The sequence below is a fragment of the Mus caroli genome, unplaced genomic scaffold, assembly GCF_978045245.1.
Source record: "Mus caroli unplaced genomic scaffold, Mus_caroli_1 scaffold_3, whole genome shotgun sequence".
In the NCBI taxonomy this organism is placed as follows: Eukaryota; Metazoa; Chordata; class Mammalia; order Rodentia; family Muridae; genus Mus; species Mus caroli.
The window spans coordinates 129,089,804-129,108,680 of NW_028227258.1; the positions used below are offsets into that span (position 1 = coordinate 129,089,804).

General features: G+C 42.9%; 1 protein-coding gene across 5 annotated transcripts in view; it reads left to right on the forward strand.

Annotated features, from left to right (window-relative positions):
- The first annotated feature begins 527 nt into the window (after window positions 1-527).
- Pex5l (peroxisomal biogenesis factor 5 like) overlaps window positions 528-18,877 on the forward strand; it is a 198,765-nt gene continuing 180,415 nt past the window's right edge. For 4 of the 5 annotated variants that reach the window (XM_029475056.2, XM_029475058.2, XM_085835966.1 and 1 more), the window contains exon 1: window positions 528-946. In XM_029475056.2, the coding sequence (XP_029330916.1) occupies window positions 926-946 (21 nt within the window). In that variant the 5' untranslated portion in view covers window positions 528-925. The remainder of the gene's footprint in view (window positions 947-18,877) is intronic. The other variant, XM_029475062.2, reaches the window with a different exon arrangement.

Below are 18,877 nucleotides of genomic sequence, written 5' to 3' on the forward strand. Positions count from 1 at the left end.
TGCCAGTACTATACTGTGCTGGGATATGCTAGTGCACAGAGATTCCTGATGTCATGAAAGTAACATCAAGGGAGATAGACAACAACTACACAAGAGTCAGAGTGCTTTTAATGCTGGAGAGAAAGTGTGTGATTTTTAAGTAGTATGATCAGAGTTCGCTGGAAGTGGGATGCTTAGGTAACTCCTTGGAGCTCAATCAATCAGCTTACAAAACTCTTCTAAAGCCCAGACGTGGCCTATGGTGGCAGGACACACGCTCTGTCAGGATTCACCTCTGGAGAAAGACTACCTTTTCTCATCCACTTTACTTCCCATTGGTGGTCAGTCTCCTGCCTCAGAGTCGCCAACACTGCATCGGAAAGTCCATGGTTCCAGGCCTGGACAGCTCTCAGGATCTACTACTCCTTCTCTGAACCACCAGGGAGAGCAAGCGGAGCACCGTCCGGGAGCGCGCTCGCTGGAGCCGCCCTCCCGCCCCCGGCTCAGCGAGAGCGCGCGCGCCGGGCCAGCGGCTCTCGGCGGCGACGCGGCCCGGAGGGCGGCGCGCGCCCTGCGCTCGGCAGCTGCGGCGGCGGCTGGCGCGGGCTGGCGTCCGGACGGAGGCGGGAGGGGACGCTGCAGCCTCGTGAGCGGCGAGGAGAGTGGGGCACAGGACCGGCGAGTTGGAGAGGCGCGGCGAGCGGCACTGCGCCCGCGGAGAGCCCGGCCCCGCGTCCCCGTGCCCGCGCGCGCTCAGCACCCGCGTGGAGGACAGCTCCGCAGCGCGCCGCTCGCCCAGCCGCCCTCTCGCCCGCCTGCGTCCTGTAGCCCGTAGCCCGGGCGCCCCGCGGAGAACCCGCGCTGCGCTGCCCGACCCGCAACTCTCTACGAGCTAGCTCGGAAGAGCAGCCATCGGCCTCGGGTGCCCTGAGGACGCCGGAGCAGAATGTACCAGGGACACATGCAGGTAAGAGACCTCCCTCAGCAGGTCGATTGAACAGCCAGTGCTCCCCAAGTTCCTGGGTCCAGAGATGCCCTCGCCCAACTCAACAAGTGACTGGGGCACCATAACCCAGGCATTTATGTCCCCCGGTAACACTGGACAGTGTCCCAGGGTGGGATGGGTAGGAAAGACTGGGAACTTGTGCGGGGAAGTTTGCTTTCTGGGCAGTCTTGAGCCTGTGCCTTTAAGCCGGCTCTGGGATCCTAGCAGAGGAGGTGACCATGTTTCCTAGCAATCCTACCGCTGCACCTCGCACGTATGTCAGCTGAAGGGCAAACATCAGCCAGACTTGCCGCCTCTCCCGCCTGCACAGGGCGCTCCACAGTCCCAGCACTTAGCCGCTGTCGCGGTGTTCCCGGAAAGCACTATTTTTTAAATGTTCCGTGATGTATTTCCCCCTTCAGGTGACGGGACATCGTCACCTGTCCCAGTAGTCACAGCGGAGCGGGTTCTCAGGAGGGGTTTTTTCAGATGCCAGCGCAGTACTCAGCTGGAAGATTACTTTAACCTTGATTTTAGTTTTTATGCACGAGGTTGAATCTTCCTCATGATAAAATTATGCAGCGGAGTGGTGGAAAGATAACCCAAACACTAACTCAGCGTTCTAAAGTGTGCGCGGAGCTCCTTCCCAATCCCTTGACTTGTTTTTCCCTGGGGCTTCCTTTCCAAAGACTCTCAGCTAGCAGTCCTCATAGGCTGTGTCCCCTACACCTGGCATCCATCCGTTGTGTTTCTGTGAGTGCCTAAGATGCCGCTTCAGTATCTTTTAGACTCCTTGAGACATAACAAATACGCTGCTGCGTGCATGACTTAATATTTAATTTCCAGGTCTTGGGGAAATTCCTTTAAACGATCATGTACAGCGCTAATTGTATCTTATCTAAAGCATTATTACTGATTGTATGTTAAGTTTGTTAAGAATTCAGAATCACCCGAGTAGAATTCCAACAGCATTGCCCCGTCACTGACATCATCCTGCTTTGAAAGTCATTAATGGGATTATGTCACATTTGACGGATAATGACTAGTATAATTTTTAAAATATGTAGCAAATACAATCTGCCTGTCTTGAAAGTTTAAAATCAAAGGCACTCTCCCATTACTGAAAAAATAAAACCAGCAAACCATTTCACCCAGGAATAATATTTAAACTTTCATTCTCTGTATTCATTATTAAATAGTCTCTTCACAAAGAGAAAAGAGAAACATTTGAATAAATAGACTCAGCCCTTGGAAACTTTCTCATATACACAGAATTCATAGTTGAATACCTAGTACAAATTATTAAAAACTTTCCATGATGTTTTGTTTTGGGGATTTTTGTGGGGTTTTTTCCCAAAATATGTTCTTGGGAATGCAAAACTGAATAAACAATCTGGTGAATTGACACACCCTCCAAAATAATTTTAACTGAATTTTCAGAATATTTTAAGAAAGAATGCTATGGAAACTTAAATGGTCTAGAACAGTCTCTGAAGGCTTGATTTCACTTTGGAAGATGAGACAAAATGTGACTATAAGACTGTCCATTTGTTCCCGCTGTGATGTGTGCTCCCGTGACAGCACACCAGGGCTTGCAGTGAAGCTAACATATCTAATTTGCCAAACCTAACTTGAAAACGTTATAAAACAAAAGCTATGGTCAGCACTCCTGCCAAAGTTCCAGAGCACAGAGCCTTCCCCCTCACTCCTGATCGTTATGATGAACATAAAATTCCAGACACCATCTTAATTGGAATTCTGTTTATCCTTAAATCACCTCTGACAACCTGATTCATGATATATGTCTTTGGTTACATTATTAAAAACCCACTCTCTTCCCCCAACACTGTCACTTAGCTTGTAGAAAGACCCTCCAGAGTACTGGTATACTTAAAGAATGGCTTCTTAACAGGTTTAACTGCATCCTGTGTGTACCTGACTCTAGTCACCCACATGAACAAACACAGTCCAAACAACATAAATATTTTCAGTTAAAATCCCAACACATTCTTTATAGCATAGACCAGGAGCATGCATATTGACTGAGGCTGCTTCCAGCTTTGGGCTCATTGGAAAGGCTAATATGAATTGTCTGTATTAAGGCAGGTATAAAACAGAAAACCTCTGAGATCATTTCCTATGCCTTCGAAATCTTCTCTTTTCTGTGATCAAGATATTTTTTTAAAAAGTGCTTTGTAAATAACAATCTGGAGTGGATGGGGGCTGTTCACATGAAGCCTTAAAAATAGTCCAATTAAAACTCCTGCAGAGCCTTTGTGTTTGCAACTTATTGCTTCTGCAAGTGGATTCTTGGGCCTGACTCAGAAAGCAAACTGCTCTACTGTGGTAGAAGCTTCACTCGCAACCTTTTAACAACAGTCATTTGGCTCATTCTGATCCTTCACTACAAGATGAAAAGTGACATCTCCAGACAGACAGACTGCAGGCAGGAACATATTCTTGGTTTCATAGTCATTGTCGTGTGTGTGTGTGTGTGTGTGTGTGTGTGTGTGTGTGTGTGTGTGTGTGTGTGTTTCTCGGGCGAAGGAGTTGCATTGTTCCCTGGAGTCCAGTTGTTTTCCACTGGCTGACCAGAGGGAATTGATTACCCCAGTAACTTAAGCAAAGATGGCTCTTGTTAGTAGTAGGTTTAGGCTCGCTTCCTTCTCGATTTTCACAAAGGGATCAATGGTGATTACTTCAGCATCAGATGTGACAAGGCAGTCTAGTGCTGATAAGCGTCCCATAGGCTTCATCCCAGCAGTGTCTCTGTGCCCAGGGCTAAGCTTGTGGTGCCTGTTTGCTTATGTGGTGTGAGTTAAAACTGTTGGCAGGAGCAGAAGCACCCGTGCTCCCTGAGTACTTTCCTAAGCCAACTCATTTCCTGCTGGGAAATAAATATAGAGCGATGTAACTTATATCTTCAACTAAGATGCTTTTTCTTGGGAATGAAGAGTGAGTGATAATTTCTTCTTTTGTTATTAAAAAAAAAAAGAACTTTTCTCGGAAGGAAATCAGACTAAAAGCAACGTATTTGTGATGATAACTGATCTTCATCACAGACATTCACAGATTTTGTGCTTATTTCAGCTTCACAGCACAAAAACTAGAGAACATATATACCATAAAAATTGTAAGATTGTTAGCCACTTTCAAAGCCAGCATTTTGTTGTCTCAACAAAATAATGGATTTGAGTTTTATTTTATTCACAATTTTACCCGAGCTTTTCCTAAAAATTTTTCACAAAGGGGACCTGTTTAGGTAGGTAAAGCATGTTAATGTATTAGACCCGAACCATGGAAGTCTATTTAGATTTTGTCTATACCATGCACTAAGGAGTTGCCAACGTGGGCTGTGGAAGCTTTCAGCATCCATGCGGAGACCCCCAGCAAGCTGCTGGTGTTATGCTGGTGCCTCCAGTTCTCCAGCAGATGCCTTTACTACCACCCGCCCCAACATAGTACCTTTTTGCCCTGCATCTTTTTTTTTTTAACAACCCTTTGCTAAGTCATCAGCTGCTGACCCTCCACACACTCTTCCTAGTAGTATTTGAGCCATTAGTGTTTGAGCGAAAACAGGGCATGATATTTTAGACAGGGTGAACCGGACTCGGCTGGGTTGGTTTTGTTGTCTTGGTCAAGAGTGGCTACATTCCATGCCCCTGCTTCTTGTACCTAGGTTAAGTGGCGTGTGCTTCTCTTCACAGTAGTGCCTTCCTGTGAGTATTAACCAGCAGTTTTACCATGAGTTCATTGTCTTCACTATTAACTACAACACTACCAAAGAAAATCCATATCCAATTTTAAGCACATGCTCAAAATTGCATGGAAATCATAGAGATTCGGAAGTGCCCTTTTGTGTATTCGCAGGCAGTTACACTTGGTATGGGCTGACACTGAACATTTAGCACTGTTTCTAATAGTTGTAGTTTAGTATTGTGGGATATCTGATTAAGCTGAAAATTTTCATTCCTCAAGCAGCAGCTAACAGTAGACACTCTAAAAACCATATTATCGGCTCTGTGGACTTTGTTCATGGTTTATAAAATTCTTCCTAAAAGCCAGTGTTTGGAACTACAAATTCCAGCATGTGTATGGTTTGACTCTAAGAAATTTTTAATGTACTGATGAAAACAACCTTTAAACAGAGATCGCTGATTTTAGAATCCAGAATTTCTACATCACCTCTGCCACCCTTGAAGCATTAAGATGCGGTATACCATGCAGAGAGAACATCTGGTTTGTTTGGCTGGTTTGGTATGGGGTTTCTCTCTTTTTGTTGAGATCACACTTTTAGAACAGTGTCATAGCTAGAGCTGTCTCAAGGGCTCAAAGCTCTGAATTGCCTTGTTGACGCATTTGTTAGTGGAATGCCGCTCTTGCAGTGAGCATCCAGGTAAACCTCCATCCTATGTCCTCTCACTGAGCCACCTAAGTCCAGTGGAATTTTGGCAAAAATAGTGGCGTGATTTCAAGTATATTTTCAGGTGTGCTGGCACATGCCTGTAATCCCAGCAATCAGTCAGGGCTGGGAAGAAGATTGCGAGTTCAAGATCAGCCTGAGCTATACAACAAAAACTGTTTTTAAAAAATCAAGTAGACTAATAGAGAACAAAGGTCATTGGGTTTCTGAAGCATCAACCTGCTGAGTTTTGGTTTGGTTTGGTTTCTTTTTCTTTTCTTTTTTTCTTTTTTTTTTCCTATTGAGTCAGGATTTATAAATGACAAACTTATTTTGATAAGACCAGAACAAGAGGAAACACTCTTTCTATGGTGCCTACCTTCACTCTGCCTTCCTCCTTTCTGCCTCTCCACACCCATGCCGTATCCTTCCATAAGTATACCAAATGGAAATGATTATGCGTTATCTATTGCATTACTGTGTTATGCCGAATATAAGCAGGAAAACAGTTAATACCTTCTCGGTTCATTACCAAAACAATTACTGAATTTTCAGAACTTGAGCTATAATATGACATGTTGCCAATGCTATCCTGTAGAGTCTAAGTGTGACACATTGGCATATTATTATTGGGAGCCAACGTACTCTTATTTAAATTCCATTAGATAGATGACCAGTGTCACAGTTCATGTGACATTTCAGTAAACAGGTTGTCTTTATATTTTTTTTTCTTTTAGGAGATCACTATTATATAAGCACACAGATGATAGTGGGGGTACATTGAGCTAGGAAGAGACTGTTTACATACTGTCTTGTCAAGAAAGATGTGCAAATGTCTATCAGTTAGTGCTGCACCTGAATGGACAAGAGTCAGGCTGGATAGCTAGCATTGGGGTAGATACATGGTCAAATCTCCAAGCCCCCATCCATGTGAGTGAACCTCTGTAAACCAAGGCAAGCCCAGTAATTGAGGCTTGGTGTAGCAGCATTTTCCCTCCCTCAAAGAATACCATCTGGTGATCTGTGAATCATAGATACCAAGAGAGAGTTACTGCTGTTCTGATGGCAGCAATCTACCTAGGGTAATAGATGTGGAATTCCCACTCCTATGAACCTCTTCAAAGCCATGTGACTCTTAAAGCAACTGGTATAGTATACAAGTGCAAAAATCTGCCATTCAAGTAACGGTTAAAGGACATGCAATGTTTTGCTTGCAATGTAAAATCTCAGGAGGCCACAATGACTGTGTAATTACTTGCAGGCTGCTGTTTAGGAAAGGAACAGAGCCATCCTCTCTTGCATTGGTTAAATGCACTAAAGGTAACATCGGAGGCATAAAACCACACGGGCATCACATTTAGCAATGAAATCACAGACTTCCTCTAGGATTAGTTCGATGATGAATTCTCCGCTTCTCTCTGTGTGTCATTTGTCTGTAGTTCGTGGTTATTGGTCTGTGTCTACCCCTATTGTGGTGTCCATGAAAAGGACTTTGCTCTGTATTTAATTGTAAAAGAAATTGTATGGGAAAGGAATGAGCATTCTTTACAGAAATTATTAATGGTATTTTACAAGGGATTAAGTCACTGACTCTAACTGACCCCAACTGACCTCGCAGCAGTCACTTAGTACAGCAAACAAGCTGTCAGTATGTTGCTTCCAACTTTTATAGTGGGTTTTTATTGTATAATGTTTCTCCCAACTTGTTGGCTGCTTTGAACAAATGATTACCACAACACACAAATGCACATGTGTGTTATTCTGGGTCAGGGTCATGGGAAGTACATCACTTAAGATTAAAGCTAAGCATTAGCTTAGATTGTGAAAGCTGATTACATGGGAAGTCCAAGTCAAGTAGGGTTGTTTGTAGCACTGTTCTCTTAAAGGCAGGTTTAACCAACACCCTGAGTGTGCACAGTAGGACAGCAGGTGACATCTTAACTGGTCTTGAGGAATTTTATTAATTTGTCTGTGGTGCCCAGCAAATGTTTATTCACTTTGAATGTAAGAAGTATTTCCATAAAATTGTATCACTCCACTCCACAGGGTTCTGAGTGCAACACTGGCAACGTTGCAGGAGGAGGTGACATTTCCTTAAGGGATAAACAGTAGAAAGGCACCACACAGCACACCCTGGTTGGCAAGATGATGGCTTGAGATTTGTGAAACTAAATGCAGAGAAAGCAGAGGCAGCGCCTGTGCACACACAAATCCCTTACTACTAAACCAGGACAGCTTGTAGAAGAAATTCAGTGAGAACCATCCTGACAAAGTCTACACCACCATGAGCATGTGCCTCTGTGTGTGTGTGTGTCTGTGTGTGTGTGTGTGTGTGTCTGTGTGTGTCTGTGTATGTGTCTGTGTGTGTCTGTGTGTGTCTGTGTATGTCTGTGTCTGTGTGTGTCTGTGTGTGTCTGTGTGAGTCTGCGTCCGTGTGTGTCTGTGTGTGTCTGTGTGAGTCTGTGCCTGTGTGTCTGTGTGAGTCTGTGTCTGTGTGAGTCAGTGTCTGTGTATGTGTGCATACCTCTGTGTCTCAAAACAAACAGACAGACAGACAGACAAAAATTACCCAGTGCAGTAAACTGATGAAACAATCTATGATAAGCAAATCCAATACTTGCCAGGGAAATATTGCCCTATCACTGGGTAATTGGTAGGTAACCATCAGACCAAGACCGATAAGATCAACACAGAGTGTGAATAAATAGTTCGCAATTGGAACGTATTAATCTCCATAAGGTAATGGGAGGAAAAATGAAAACTTCATGGGAAAATAAGGCTGCCAGAACTGTGTGGTATATCCTTGTACATGGGTGTTAATGGTGTTTGGGAGTCAGGTTCTAAAAGCCATGCTCAAACCGCATAGCTATGTGACACTTGAACCACCAAATGGTGGCAGGCTTGTTGGGACTGCAGAATCTGCAGAGCCAGGCATTAAGACTAATATGCGCATCAATGATTAAGAAGTACTGATGTGCAGAACCTCTGCATGGAGAACAGAGCCCTTTCTTATCATTGAACCTCTACAAACACTTAATTCTCATGTAGCTTTCTGATGTCATAGAAGCATGATGAGGTCCCTGAAAAAGCAGCAGGCAAGAGCAGTGATCACAACTGCATGTGCACAGAATGCTTACTTATATGGACACCTTCACTGCCTTGATGGTGGAACAGATACCAAGTGAGCTGTAGTTTCCCTCTGGGAGAGATGAGTCAACGCTGAGATGTTCCACCTAAACAAAATGACCTTCCCGCTTTTGAAAGACTATTATGTCTTCGTCCATTGAAACCTTTTCTTGCTCAAGATAAACAGCCCATTACACTCGACTGTGTTTCATAAGGACGTCGCTGTTGTTTTAATGGCTCCCTGATAGTCTGACTGTTCAAATGAGACACATTGCTCTGGGTCTGGCCATACCAAACTGTGCAAGATTGCTTCTCTCTCGGGAGAGACAGCCATTCCGATAGCCTGAAACCGTTTGAGCAGCTTTACGCTAAATCGAACTGATGTTTCTATTCTCTGAAGGCTCAGGGCCATTTTACTGGTGTTTGCTCTATTCCAAAATAATCTTGGATCCAAATGTGCTGAATAGAACATTCTAGGTGAAAAGTTTTTGTGTTTCAAAAAAAAAGTGCTGATTAGTTTTCAGGTCAAAGGATCCTTAGTTTTAAAACCTGTCTAAACGTTCACCTCGACCATCACATTTCACAAATGGGAAACTTGGGACCAGAAAAAAAAATGATTTAATTTTCCCTGAAGTGCCATATTGTTTAGTTGCCAGAGCCAATATTGGGATGAAGTCTGCCTTTCTTTGATATTTTATTTCCATTGCACCTTTATTCTTATTTTGACATTTACGACATCAAACAAGCTAAATGAAAAGTAAACATTGCAATAAAGCAGGAGATGTTTCCAAAGAGCCAGGTGTTTGGCACTCAGTCACCAAAGCTGACATTTTCCCCGATTTTCAGCTGTGCTATAACTATTTGATATTTACATGGCCCATTTTAGCAGTCGTTTGGCTGGCAGCAGCAGAAGGTCTGGCCTGGAATGTGTTGTCAGAGTGGAGGGAGCTAACTTGAGAAGTTATGTTACTTCTTGTCCTGATGCTGTTTGGCCCTATGTTCTTCGAACTGACTTGATGGAATATTTGAGAGCAATAGTTTGACAGGTTCTCAGCATTCTTCTTAGTTCCCTAAATGTGCTTGACCAGGTTCTTAAATGCAAGCAACTGAAACAAGCTCTATCCCATACAGCACATGAGAGCACACTTTAATTGAAACAATTAGCAAGCATGGAGAACCTGATATACTTGAAAAGTCACCATGCTTTACTGTCATCTGACTCACAAGAATGGTCCATGAAAGTCAGGGCTAGTGGTGACACTGGAAGTCAGCACTCAAGAAGTCGGGGCAGGGGAATCAGGAGTTCAAGGTCATCTTTGTCTACATCTCAAGTTCAAGGGTAACCTGAGCTTATAAGACCCCGCCCCCCCCCCAAAAAAAAACCCTAATGATATTTGATTAGAAAGAAGACAGGTTTGCAATACCAAGCATCACCTGCAAGTTCTGAAAGAAAAAAAAAAAAGCTCACTTTTGAATGGCTAAATGAAGAAACACCATGACTAAGCAATAAAATCCACTGTCAGGAAGAATCATGTAGGCATCTGAGCCCCTGAATGTGCTTCCCCAGTAAGATTTGTCCTGAAATCACTGTAGAGTTTAATCACAAGGAACTCAGGCAAACTAAAACAAATGAAGTTCTATAAAATAATGAGATGCTGTGTTTCCAAAATACCAATATCATACAAAGAGGAGAAGAAGAGAAGTCAATACAAATTACTAGGAGACAAAAGAGTTAAGACAAATACATGCACTGCATGGTACTAAAATAGACCTTTGTTGGAAAATGACCATTGCTAGGAACACTACTCAGGGATGTGACTAGTAAAATTTGAATACAGACCGGAAGTCAAGTTAGTATTGTGTCGGCGTTACACTTCTCAAGTTGGAGAACTGATGTGGGAGTATAAAAAGGATATCCTTGTTCATAAGTGACCCCAAATGAACTCATTGGATCACACAACAAGCTAATAAATAAATGAAGTAATAAATAATAAGACGTGAAATTAGGTTGGGAAGAGGAAGGGGATATATGGGAATGGGAGGAGGAGAAGAGAAGGTAACGGGGTGAATGTGATGAAAAGTCATGATGTCTGAAAATATCATGGGAAACTCACATATGACATGTGATAAAAAAAATACTCCAAAAAGAGTTCCCTTCTTCATAAAGTATACCTGCTGCCATAGGGATGGGTAAGCAAGGGTGTGGCATATGTAACCTCCTCTGGTTTGAATTGGAAATGATAATAAAATGTATGTGTGGAGAGAGGTCTTGTGGCAGAAAAGGAAAAGAGATCACAATTAAGCAAATAAAACAAAAATGATTTTAACAAACAATGAATATGAGGAAAAAGACATTGGGGGAATCCATTGAACTACCCTCTCGATGCTTTTGTAGGCTTAAGAGGTATTTTGAAATAAAGAAGTTTGTGGGGGTTTTTTAATGCAAAAAAAAAAAGAAGTACACTGGAGGTCCTAACAGGCTACTGGAACTAAGCTAAGTCTAGAGGGACCATATAAGAAGAAGACACACCAGGCACAATTAAGCTGACCTGAGCGCCTGTGCAGTCTTCACCCCAGAGCTTGCCTCTGCTGGCACTGATATGGCCTTCGCACTACTGCTGTCCACAGAAGCTTCACGATGAAGCTTCAGCACTGCCCTCACCATCAGCATGGACCCTACACTGTGTGGCAGCTTCTGTGTAGCCAGATCTTGGGTAGATAATGGAGGGTAGGTGACGCTCAGAGGCAACTCCATACCTGGCTTCTGGGCAGACCATGAAAATCACCTCATCTACTTTCTGCCAAGACTCAGTAAAATGACAGTCTCCAAATATAAAAGACAGTTTGGATTCAGGAAAGTATTTTGAAAGAAACGTCTCCTATCACATGTTATAGATACCAGTGGAAAAACAACCGGACACATAAAGAGCTCTCTTGAAAAGAAGGTGGATACCTCGCTCTCTGCTGACTTAACTGCGGTCCAGCTGGCCTTGTTTTGTAAGAGTTAAAGACAAGCAGTTCTCTTTCAGACTCTTCTTACTTGATCGCTCTTCTCTTAAGCACATACCTCTTGGAAAGTATGGCACAACTGGAGTGCATTGGCTTATTAAATCACGTAGCCAAGAAGAGGAAAATGACCCTGCTGTCATTCATCAACATCTGTCTCCTGCCCATGTCTACTCCTTTTGAGAAATTGAAAAGAGCCCTGTGAATAACTCAGTAATTAATCAGAATCAAAATGCTTGTCATGTACCTTAAAGATAAGAACATGCTTGCCCTCCGTGTGCAGGAATTTAATGTGGAAATGTGGGCAGATTACAGCAGTTACAGTATGTTCAGCCTGAAGATGATGGCTGTCAGTATGCCCTGTGCACTAGAATCCTTAATACTGATACAATGTGTCTTATGGGAGTTGTTAGGAAGATTTATTTAAGACCCAAAAAAAAAGTGTTCTTATGCCTGGGGAAAGATTTAATTAAAACGGAATCTTAAAGTATCAGCGTCCTCAGAGTCTAAGTTCACAACTCCACCCATTCACAAGTCAGGACACAGATGAACTCAATGGCTCAGACAAACTTACCATATAACCAAGGATGATCTTGAATTCCTGGTCCTCCTGCCTCCACTTCTCCAGTGCCTAGATCATAGACATGCACCACCAATTGGTTTATTCTATGCTGGGGGCCTGGATGGAACCCAGGACTTCATCCTTAGCAGGTACACTTTCTACCAACTGCGCTATACACTTCCAGAAACCCCAGTGGATTTAGAGACATGTTTCATACATCTCTTTTATATTTGAAAAATGTCTTAGGGTTATTAATGATATTATGAAACACCATAGACAAAAGCTAGTTAGCATACACTTCCACATCATAGTCCATCACTGAAGAAAGTCAGGACAGGAACTCAAATGAGGAGGTGATGTGGAGGTCATGGAGGGAAACTGCTTCCTGGCTTGCTCCTCATGGCTTGCTCAGCCTGCTTTCTTATAAAATCGTAACTGCTGGCCCCCTGGTGGCCCATACCACAATGGGCTGTGCCCCCCACAGTCACCAATTAATCAGGCACTAATTTAAAAATGCCCTGCAGGCTTGCCTACAGCCCAATATTATGTAAGAATTTTCTCAATTGGTGCTTCCTTTGATGACTCTAGCTTGTGTCAAGTTGACTTAAAACTACTCACTACAGAGATAACAAAAACAAAAGAGCTTCCATCCTAGAAAAATACAGTCCTGAGACAGGGGCATAAAGTCAGCACATAGTATCTGTGACCTAATTGTCAACACTCCTGTCCTCTAACCTCCATGTCCTCATCTGTGGCGTGGAAGCACAAATACACATACACACACACACACACACACACCTTGACCACTTGAGTAAATGGGATCTTATTATACCAAAGGCTTAGCATATGGTGAAAGCTCAGTGGTTTTTATCTCCAGAGTCTTCATAGAGCTTGCAGAGTGTTGAGTCCACCATGTGCAGAAGCAGTGCAGCCGTGGTACCTGCTGTTCTAGGTCGTTCACTGTGGCAGCCATTGTTGGTGTTCTCACACAGTTCTAGAGTTTGTAGTTCCTCCATCCCTGCACTGTCCATTTACCCTTCTTTACTATTTCTCTTGTGCTCTCTCCCAGCCAGTCTCTCTCTCTCTCTCTCTCTCTCTCATGTGTCCACACTCCTGCCTACTAAGCAAACTCAAGGCTGTCCTCTTCATGTTTCCTCCCCATTGTATACACCTCACTAACACAATAATTAGCATATAATTTTAAGCATTGTTTAACTCTATCCAACTACTATTATGTGTCCACCTGTGGCAGTGACTATGACTATATTCAATATACCTTTCCATCCTGAAAGGCTACATGTGAGGGATGCACATGCGTATTACTACTGTAGAGTGTGGAAAGATGGGTGAACTGAGAAATGAATGGAAGGTAGGAAGGGAGGGGAAGGAGGGAGGGAGGGAGGGAGGGAGGGAGGGAGGGAGGGAGGGAGGGAGGGAGGGAGGCTGACTAAGAAGAATCCTCTAATATGGACTCCAGAATATTGTCAGAATGGCCTCCTGAGTTCCAAGATGCACACAGCCTCAAGGATCCGATCTATTCCCAAGAGTTCTTGGAGCAAATGCATATCAAGTGAAGTTTCCACACTCTTGAAAAGGAATCAATTACGGAGGAACCTTGTAATTAGATTGCCCCTGTAATTAACCAACACTCACTGTCAAAGCAGTCTGCAGTTTAATGGTTGAACCTCTTTCAAGCCTCAGGACAGTCTGCTGTTCCAGATTTAGAAGTGCAATAGATCCTTCTAATGGGTCCTGGTGATATCTCTAAGCAGCCATAGTTTTGTGGAATTAGACTCCATCCCTCTGCCTTTCTAGACACCTCCTTCCTGACTCAGCTGGTGGTTAGTAATCATTTGGATGGAAAAATTCTGTCCTGCAGACAGTATATCTGCACAGCCAGGAAAGATTGTCCCTCTTTACTATTAACCATGTTCTGGAAAATAAATTCTAAACATATCCTAACATCAAGATAGTTGATAATTCCTATAGAAATCAAGGATTATAACCCTCCTTATCCCTCAGAGAATGAGCTGTGGGATAAGATCCTGCCAGACTCGTCTTTATCAGCCTGAGAATAACATAGACACTTTCCCACAAAGCTGTCTATCCCCAGTGCAGAGTCTCAGCTGTAGCAAATTCTGATATCTCTGCAACAATAGTCACTTTTTGAAAGCGTCCCACAAAATGTCATCGTTAGAGAGGGGCATAGGGGAGAGATATTTAATTGTTGCAGTGCTGAAGAGAAGCCAGTGGTCAGGGTCTGACCACTTCACTGAAAGCTGAGGACAGAAATCTGAGGCTTCCAGGGTTGTGTTCTGTGTCCAGAGATCTTGTGGCAAAGTGGGGCCCCTTCTCAACTTTGGTACTTCAGCCATAACAAAGTGACTGAACTGACAGCCACAAAAGGATTTTGCAAGTTTCCTGGGATATTGTAATAGCAGTGGACAGTGGAAGTACAACCATTTATTCAAAGGTAGATGCTAATCCATAAAGCTTTTCAGTTCTCTGACTTCTAGAGTATCTAGTTCTTTCCCTTTGACGGTAGCTCCATTTTGCTTCTTTTTTATTGCTGGTTTTATCAGACAGGGTTGCACACATACTTACATTGATTGCTACACACAGGTCCTTTTGTGTACATAAACCTCTTTGTTTACCTACTTCTCTGTTGATGGGGAGACGCTGATGTGCACACAGCTCTATGCTGCCTCCCCCAGGAGTCTCAGGTGGGAACTCACTGTGGATGGTCCTAGGAAAACCAACCTGCTATGTGACCTAGCTCTGCCACTCCTGGGTATAACTGGCACTTGGACAGCAGCCTTGCATACAACAGAGTGTACATGCTTGGGAGCAAACAGACACTTGTAAAACCTTCCCTCGTTTTCTACAGAAAGCCACCTGTCTTAGCTTTTTCTTTCTGTTTTGGTTTTCTCTCTATGGCTGACAAAATACTCTGACCAAAAGCAATTTAAAGAAGGGTAGATTTATTTCAGCCCCCAGTTCAAGGTTACAGCAAGGGAGTCATGAAAACAAACGGGGCTTGAAACAAATGGTCAGATGGCATCCACAGTTAGAAAGCAAAGAGCAGCGAATGCTTGCTATCTAATAATCCACACCATTTCTCCATTTTATATATGCTAGGATCTCCACCGGAGAAATGGGACCACCCACAGTACAGATGTGGCTTCCCAGACAAATTAATCAAATCAAGATAATCTCTTCCCGACATTCTCAGATGCAAACCTTAACCTAGTGGTCCCTCACAGGTATACAGGGAGGCTTGCCTCCAAGGTAGTTCTAGATGCTGTCAACTGACAATCAGCACTGAGTAAGGAATCAACCCCCATAGAAGGCCTGGGTGACCAGTATAATACTAATGCCGTGGTTTAACCAAAGCTCTGAGACTGTGATTCTGTCGCTCTGTGTTACATATGTGGAAGAGTCTGGGGTCGTATGCATCAGCTAAGCCAAAATATCCCTCGTCCCTGAATTCTAATACACAAATACATTCTAATGCGTACACTGTCACTTACGATTTTTATATAAAATATTTTATAATGATGGAGTAAGTGTTAGCTTTCTGGTGCTGTAGTAAAATACCTGAGATAATCAACCTATAAATATAAAAGGTTCATTTAGGCTCTTAGTCATAGAAGTTTCAGTTCATGGTTTGACACCCATTGCTTTGGGTTCTGTAAGAGGCATCACCCCCTGAGCGAGGTGCGGAGCAGAACAGAGCCACTCTGCTCACAGCCAGTTCACAAAATGGCAAGCCGGGTTCCACAGTCCCCTCTTATCAGGTCCCAATCCTATTTTTTAAAGTTTATTTTATTTTTATCTAGGTGTAAGGATGTATTGTCTGTCTGTCTGTCTGTCATCTGTTCACATAACTGCAGTGTCTCTGGGTTCAGAAAAAGCTGTCAGATCCCCTGGAAATAGAACTATGGGTGGTTGGGTGGGAGCCCCTGAGAGGGGTGAGGGGGATGAAATTACACTGCTCTCAACTGCCTCGTCTTTCCAGCCCCTTTTCTCACAATTCCCATGAGACACCAGATCTGCGAAGACTTCACCATATGCCCCATACCTTAGCACTTCGTCCTCTGTCGAACTTGTCCTAAATGTCTGACTTCATGGTCAAAAATAGCCACTACTGTTCAAAGGCATTCTCTTCATTTCTTATGCTCTTAATCACCCTTTCATGAAGGAATACAGAAAGGGCCTGGACTGTTGAAAGTGGCCACTTCTACTGGGCAGGCACAAGATTTCTGTGAAGAAAACCTGAGACTTCAATTCTCAGCTATCTCAGTGCAAATTCAATTCTACTTAAAAAAGAAACCACTGTTGCCTACGTTATTAAAATTCATTTAAAATTTCCAATTAATTTAGAAATGGAATGACCAATACCTCACATTATAAAAGAAGATGTAATACTGTTAACACTAGCTCAATATAAAGTCAAAATCAACCAAATGAAGAGTATGGTTTTCTCATATCCAATTTTTGTTAAAATTAATACTTATAAATAAAGATCTAGTGCTCTGGTCTAATTATGCCCTGATTTAAAAATCAATATGGGATTAAATGTGCATGTTTTATTTTATGTTAAAGAATGCTTGCTCTGGCCTTCTACATTAAAAAGGCAAATACAAGTGCTTTGCCCTGTGCAGAATTTGGCAAAATTTACTGTTTTCGTGCGGCACATAGTTGTTGTTTTAATACATGTTTAAATGGATAAGCTCTTCGTAGATAAAACTAAATAGTTATCCCAGCATTCACGTAAAAACTGATTGTTTATCTGAAGACAGGAATTCCCCAGCTAACTACCAGTATCTGTCTCAACCACTGCCATGTGTTTCAAGTTCAACTATGCATCCATTACCGACACCAGGGTGCTGGCAGCTCCTGCAGTCCTGCACTGTGTAGTAGCACCAATGTCTGCTCTGGACCCAAAAGCTGTCCTTCCCTGCTTTCTGCTCCAACATCTAATCTAAACCCAGTCATACTCTCATCCCATCTACTTTTGCCCCAGCTTCTCTCTCACCTCACCACCACCACTTAGAATATTCCAGACTTATCAGCTTTACCTAAGAAGTCTAAAGACGGGCTCTAAATCTGTCTTTTTGCAACCTAGGGTGAACATATGTATATCTGTTTATCCTCTTTGCTACAGTGTTAATTGGCTCCAACTGCCCTTCTGTTAGAGTCCTTTCACGGCCCACCTCTGCTAGAGCCATCTTCACGGGTGTGCTCATCACTATTGTCTTAGGTTAAAAGTGCAGATGCCAGACCCTATCACAGTCTTAGTGAATCAGGCCATAAAGACTGAACCTGGAAAACTTTCAGTAACACTCTGCAAGTGTACTTAGTGTAGCGTGGAGATGATAGGACTCTAAGGCTTGCTGTTCCAGCATCCAGGATGTTCCCAAATGCACCATATGCACTACTAAATTTTATAGACTCTTCTACACTGGACCTGGGCTTCCATGCCTCTGGCCTTTCCTAATGGTGTTCTCTCTGACTGGAACATCCATCCTCTCACTTCCTACTAATCCTCAGCCATTAACATCTAGGCATGTTTTTCCTAGCCTGAGTCATCAGAGCCTCCAAGTATGGCTGCACACCATTCTCCGTGTTCACAATGCTCCAAACCTGGGTGGAACTCTGCCACTGGCCCCTCACCCTGCTCTCTCAGAGTGGTTTCGCTTGGCTGTGTGCTTTAACTCCAGTGCCTCGCACAGAGTCTGCTTATGGTCTATGAGCAATGCACTGTGCCTCTCCTATCTTCTGAGGACTCATTTCACAGACCTTACAAGTATTCTTGAAACCAGAAATAGTAACAAGATTTCTCCTCGCTCCAAATATGTGTGTGTAATGTACTTCCCTGTACACCTTTAATAGAGTCTAACTTAAAAATCAGCCACATCAAGAGATGAGTAATAACTAATAATAAAATAAAACAGTAATAAAACTGTAATAAAACAAAAATATAATAAAACAATAGCTAAAATACTCTAATATAATAAACTATAATAAAACTATAATGAATAAAAAACTATAATACAATTTAAAAACTGTAATAAAAGTGAACGCAGTCACTGTGTTCTTCTATTCTACTCGCCAGTCTTCCTGTGATGAGGCCAGGTGGTACAGTGACTCCATGGGAGCCTGCACTGGCATTTGTGACATGCCAACCTGTGACATGGTGCCGAATGACTAAGTGAGATATCACATAACCAGCATGGGTGTGCTGGATGGGTGAATGGCTGATTCACATGTTGGGTGAACAGAGGCAGATGGTATCAAATTTTATCATGCTACTCAGAATGGATAGCCATTCAAATCAAGTGCATTTCTGTTTCTGGAATTTTCCATTTAGGTCATTGTTGACAATGGGCAACTGAAACCGAGGAAAGCAAAATTGCAGATAAGGAAAGCTATTGTACATGCTGGATTAAATAATTAACCGTGGAACTAATTCATCTCATAATTAGCCTTTATTAATCTTCTTGCTTTGATTCAAACTTCTAAAGATTCCCATAGACAAATATAAATTAAGCAGTTTATCTGGCATCTTTGAAGACATAATTAAACTATTATAAAAACGTTCTACACCCTTTAAAACTAGGTATCCCTAAAAGTCTATTCAGATTCCTTTTTGATTTAAACAAATGGCAGGTGCACAAAACCAAACATTCCTCTTTGGCAGCAGGCAGAAGAGCTGGTTCTCTAGAACTGTACCCTCTTGTTCACTGACTGGTGGTCCCTTTCAGTGGTGGTCCCTCTCAGTCGTGGGCACTCGTACAACGCTGGTGGGAAACCA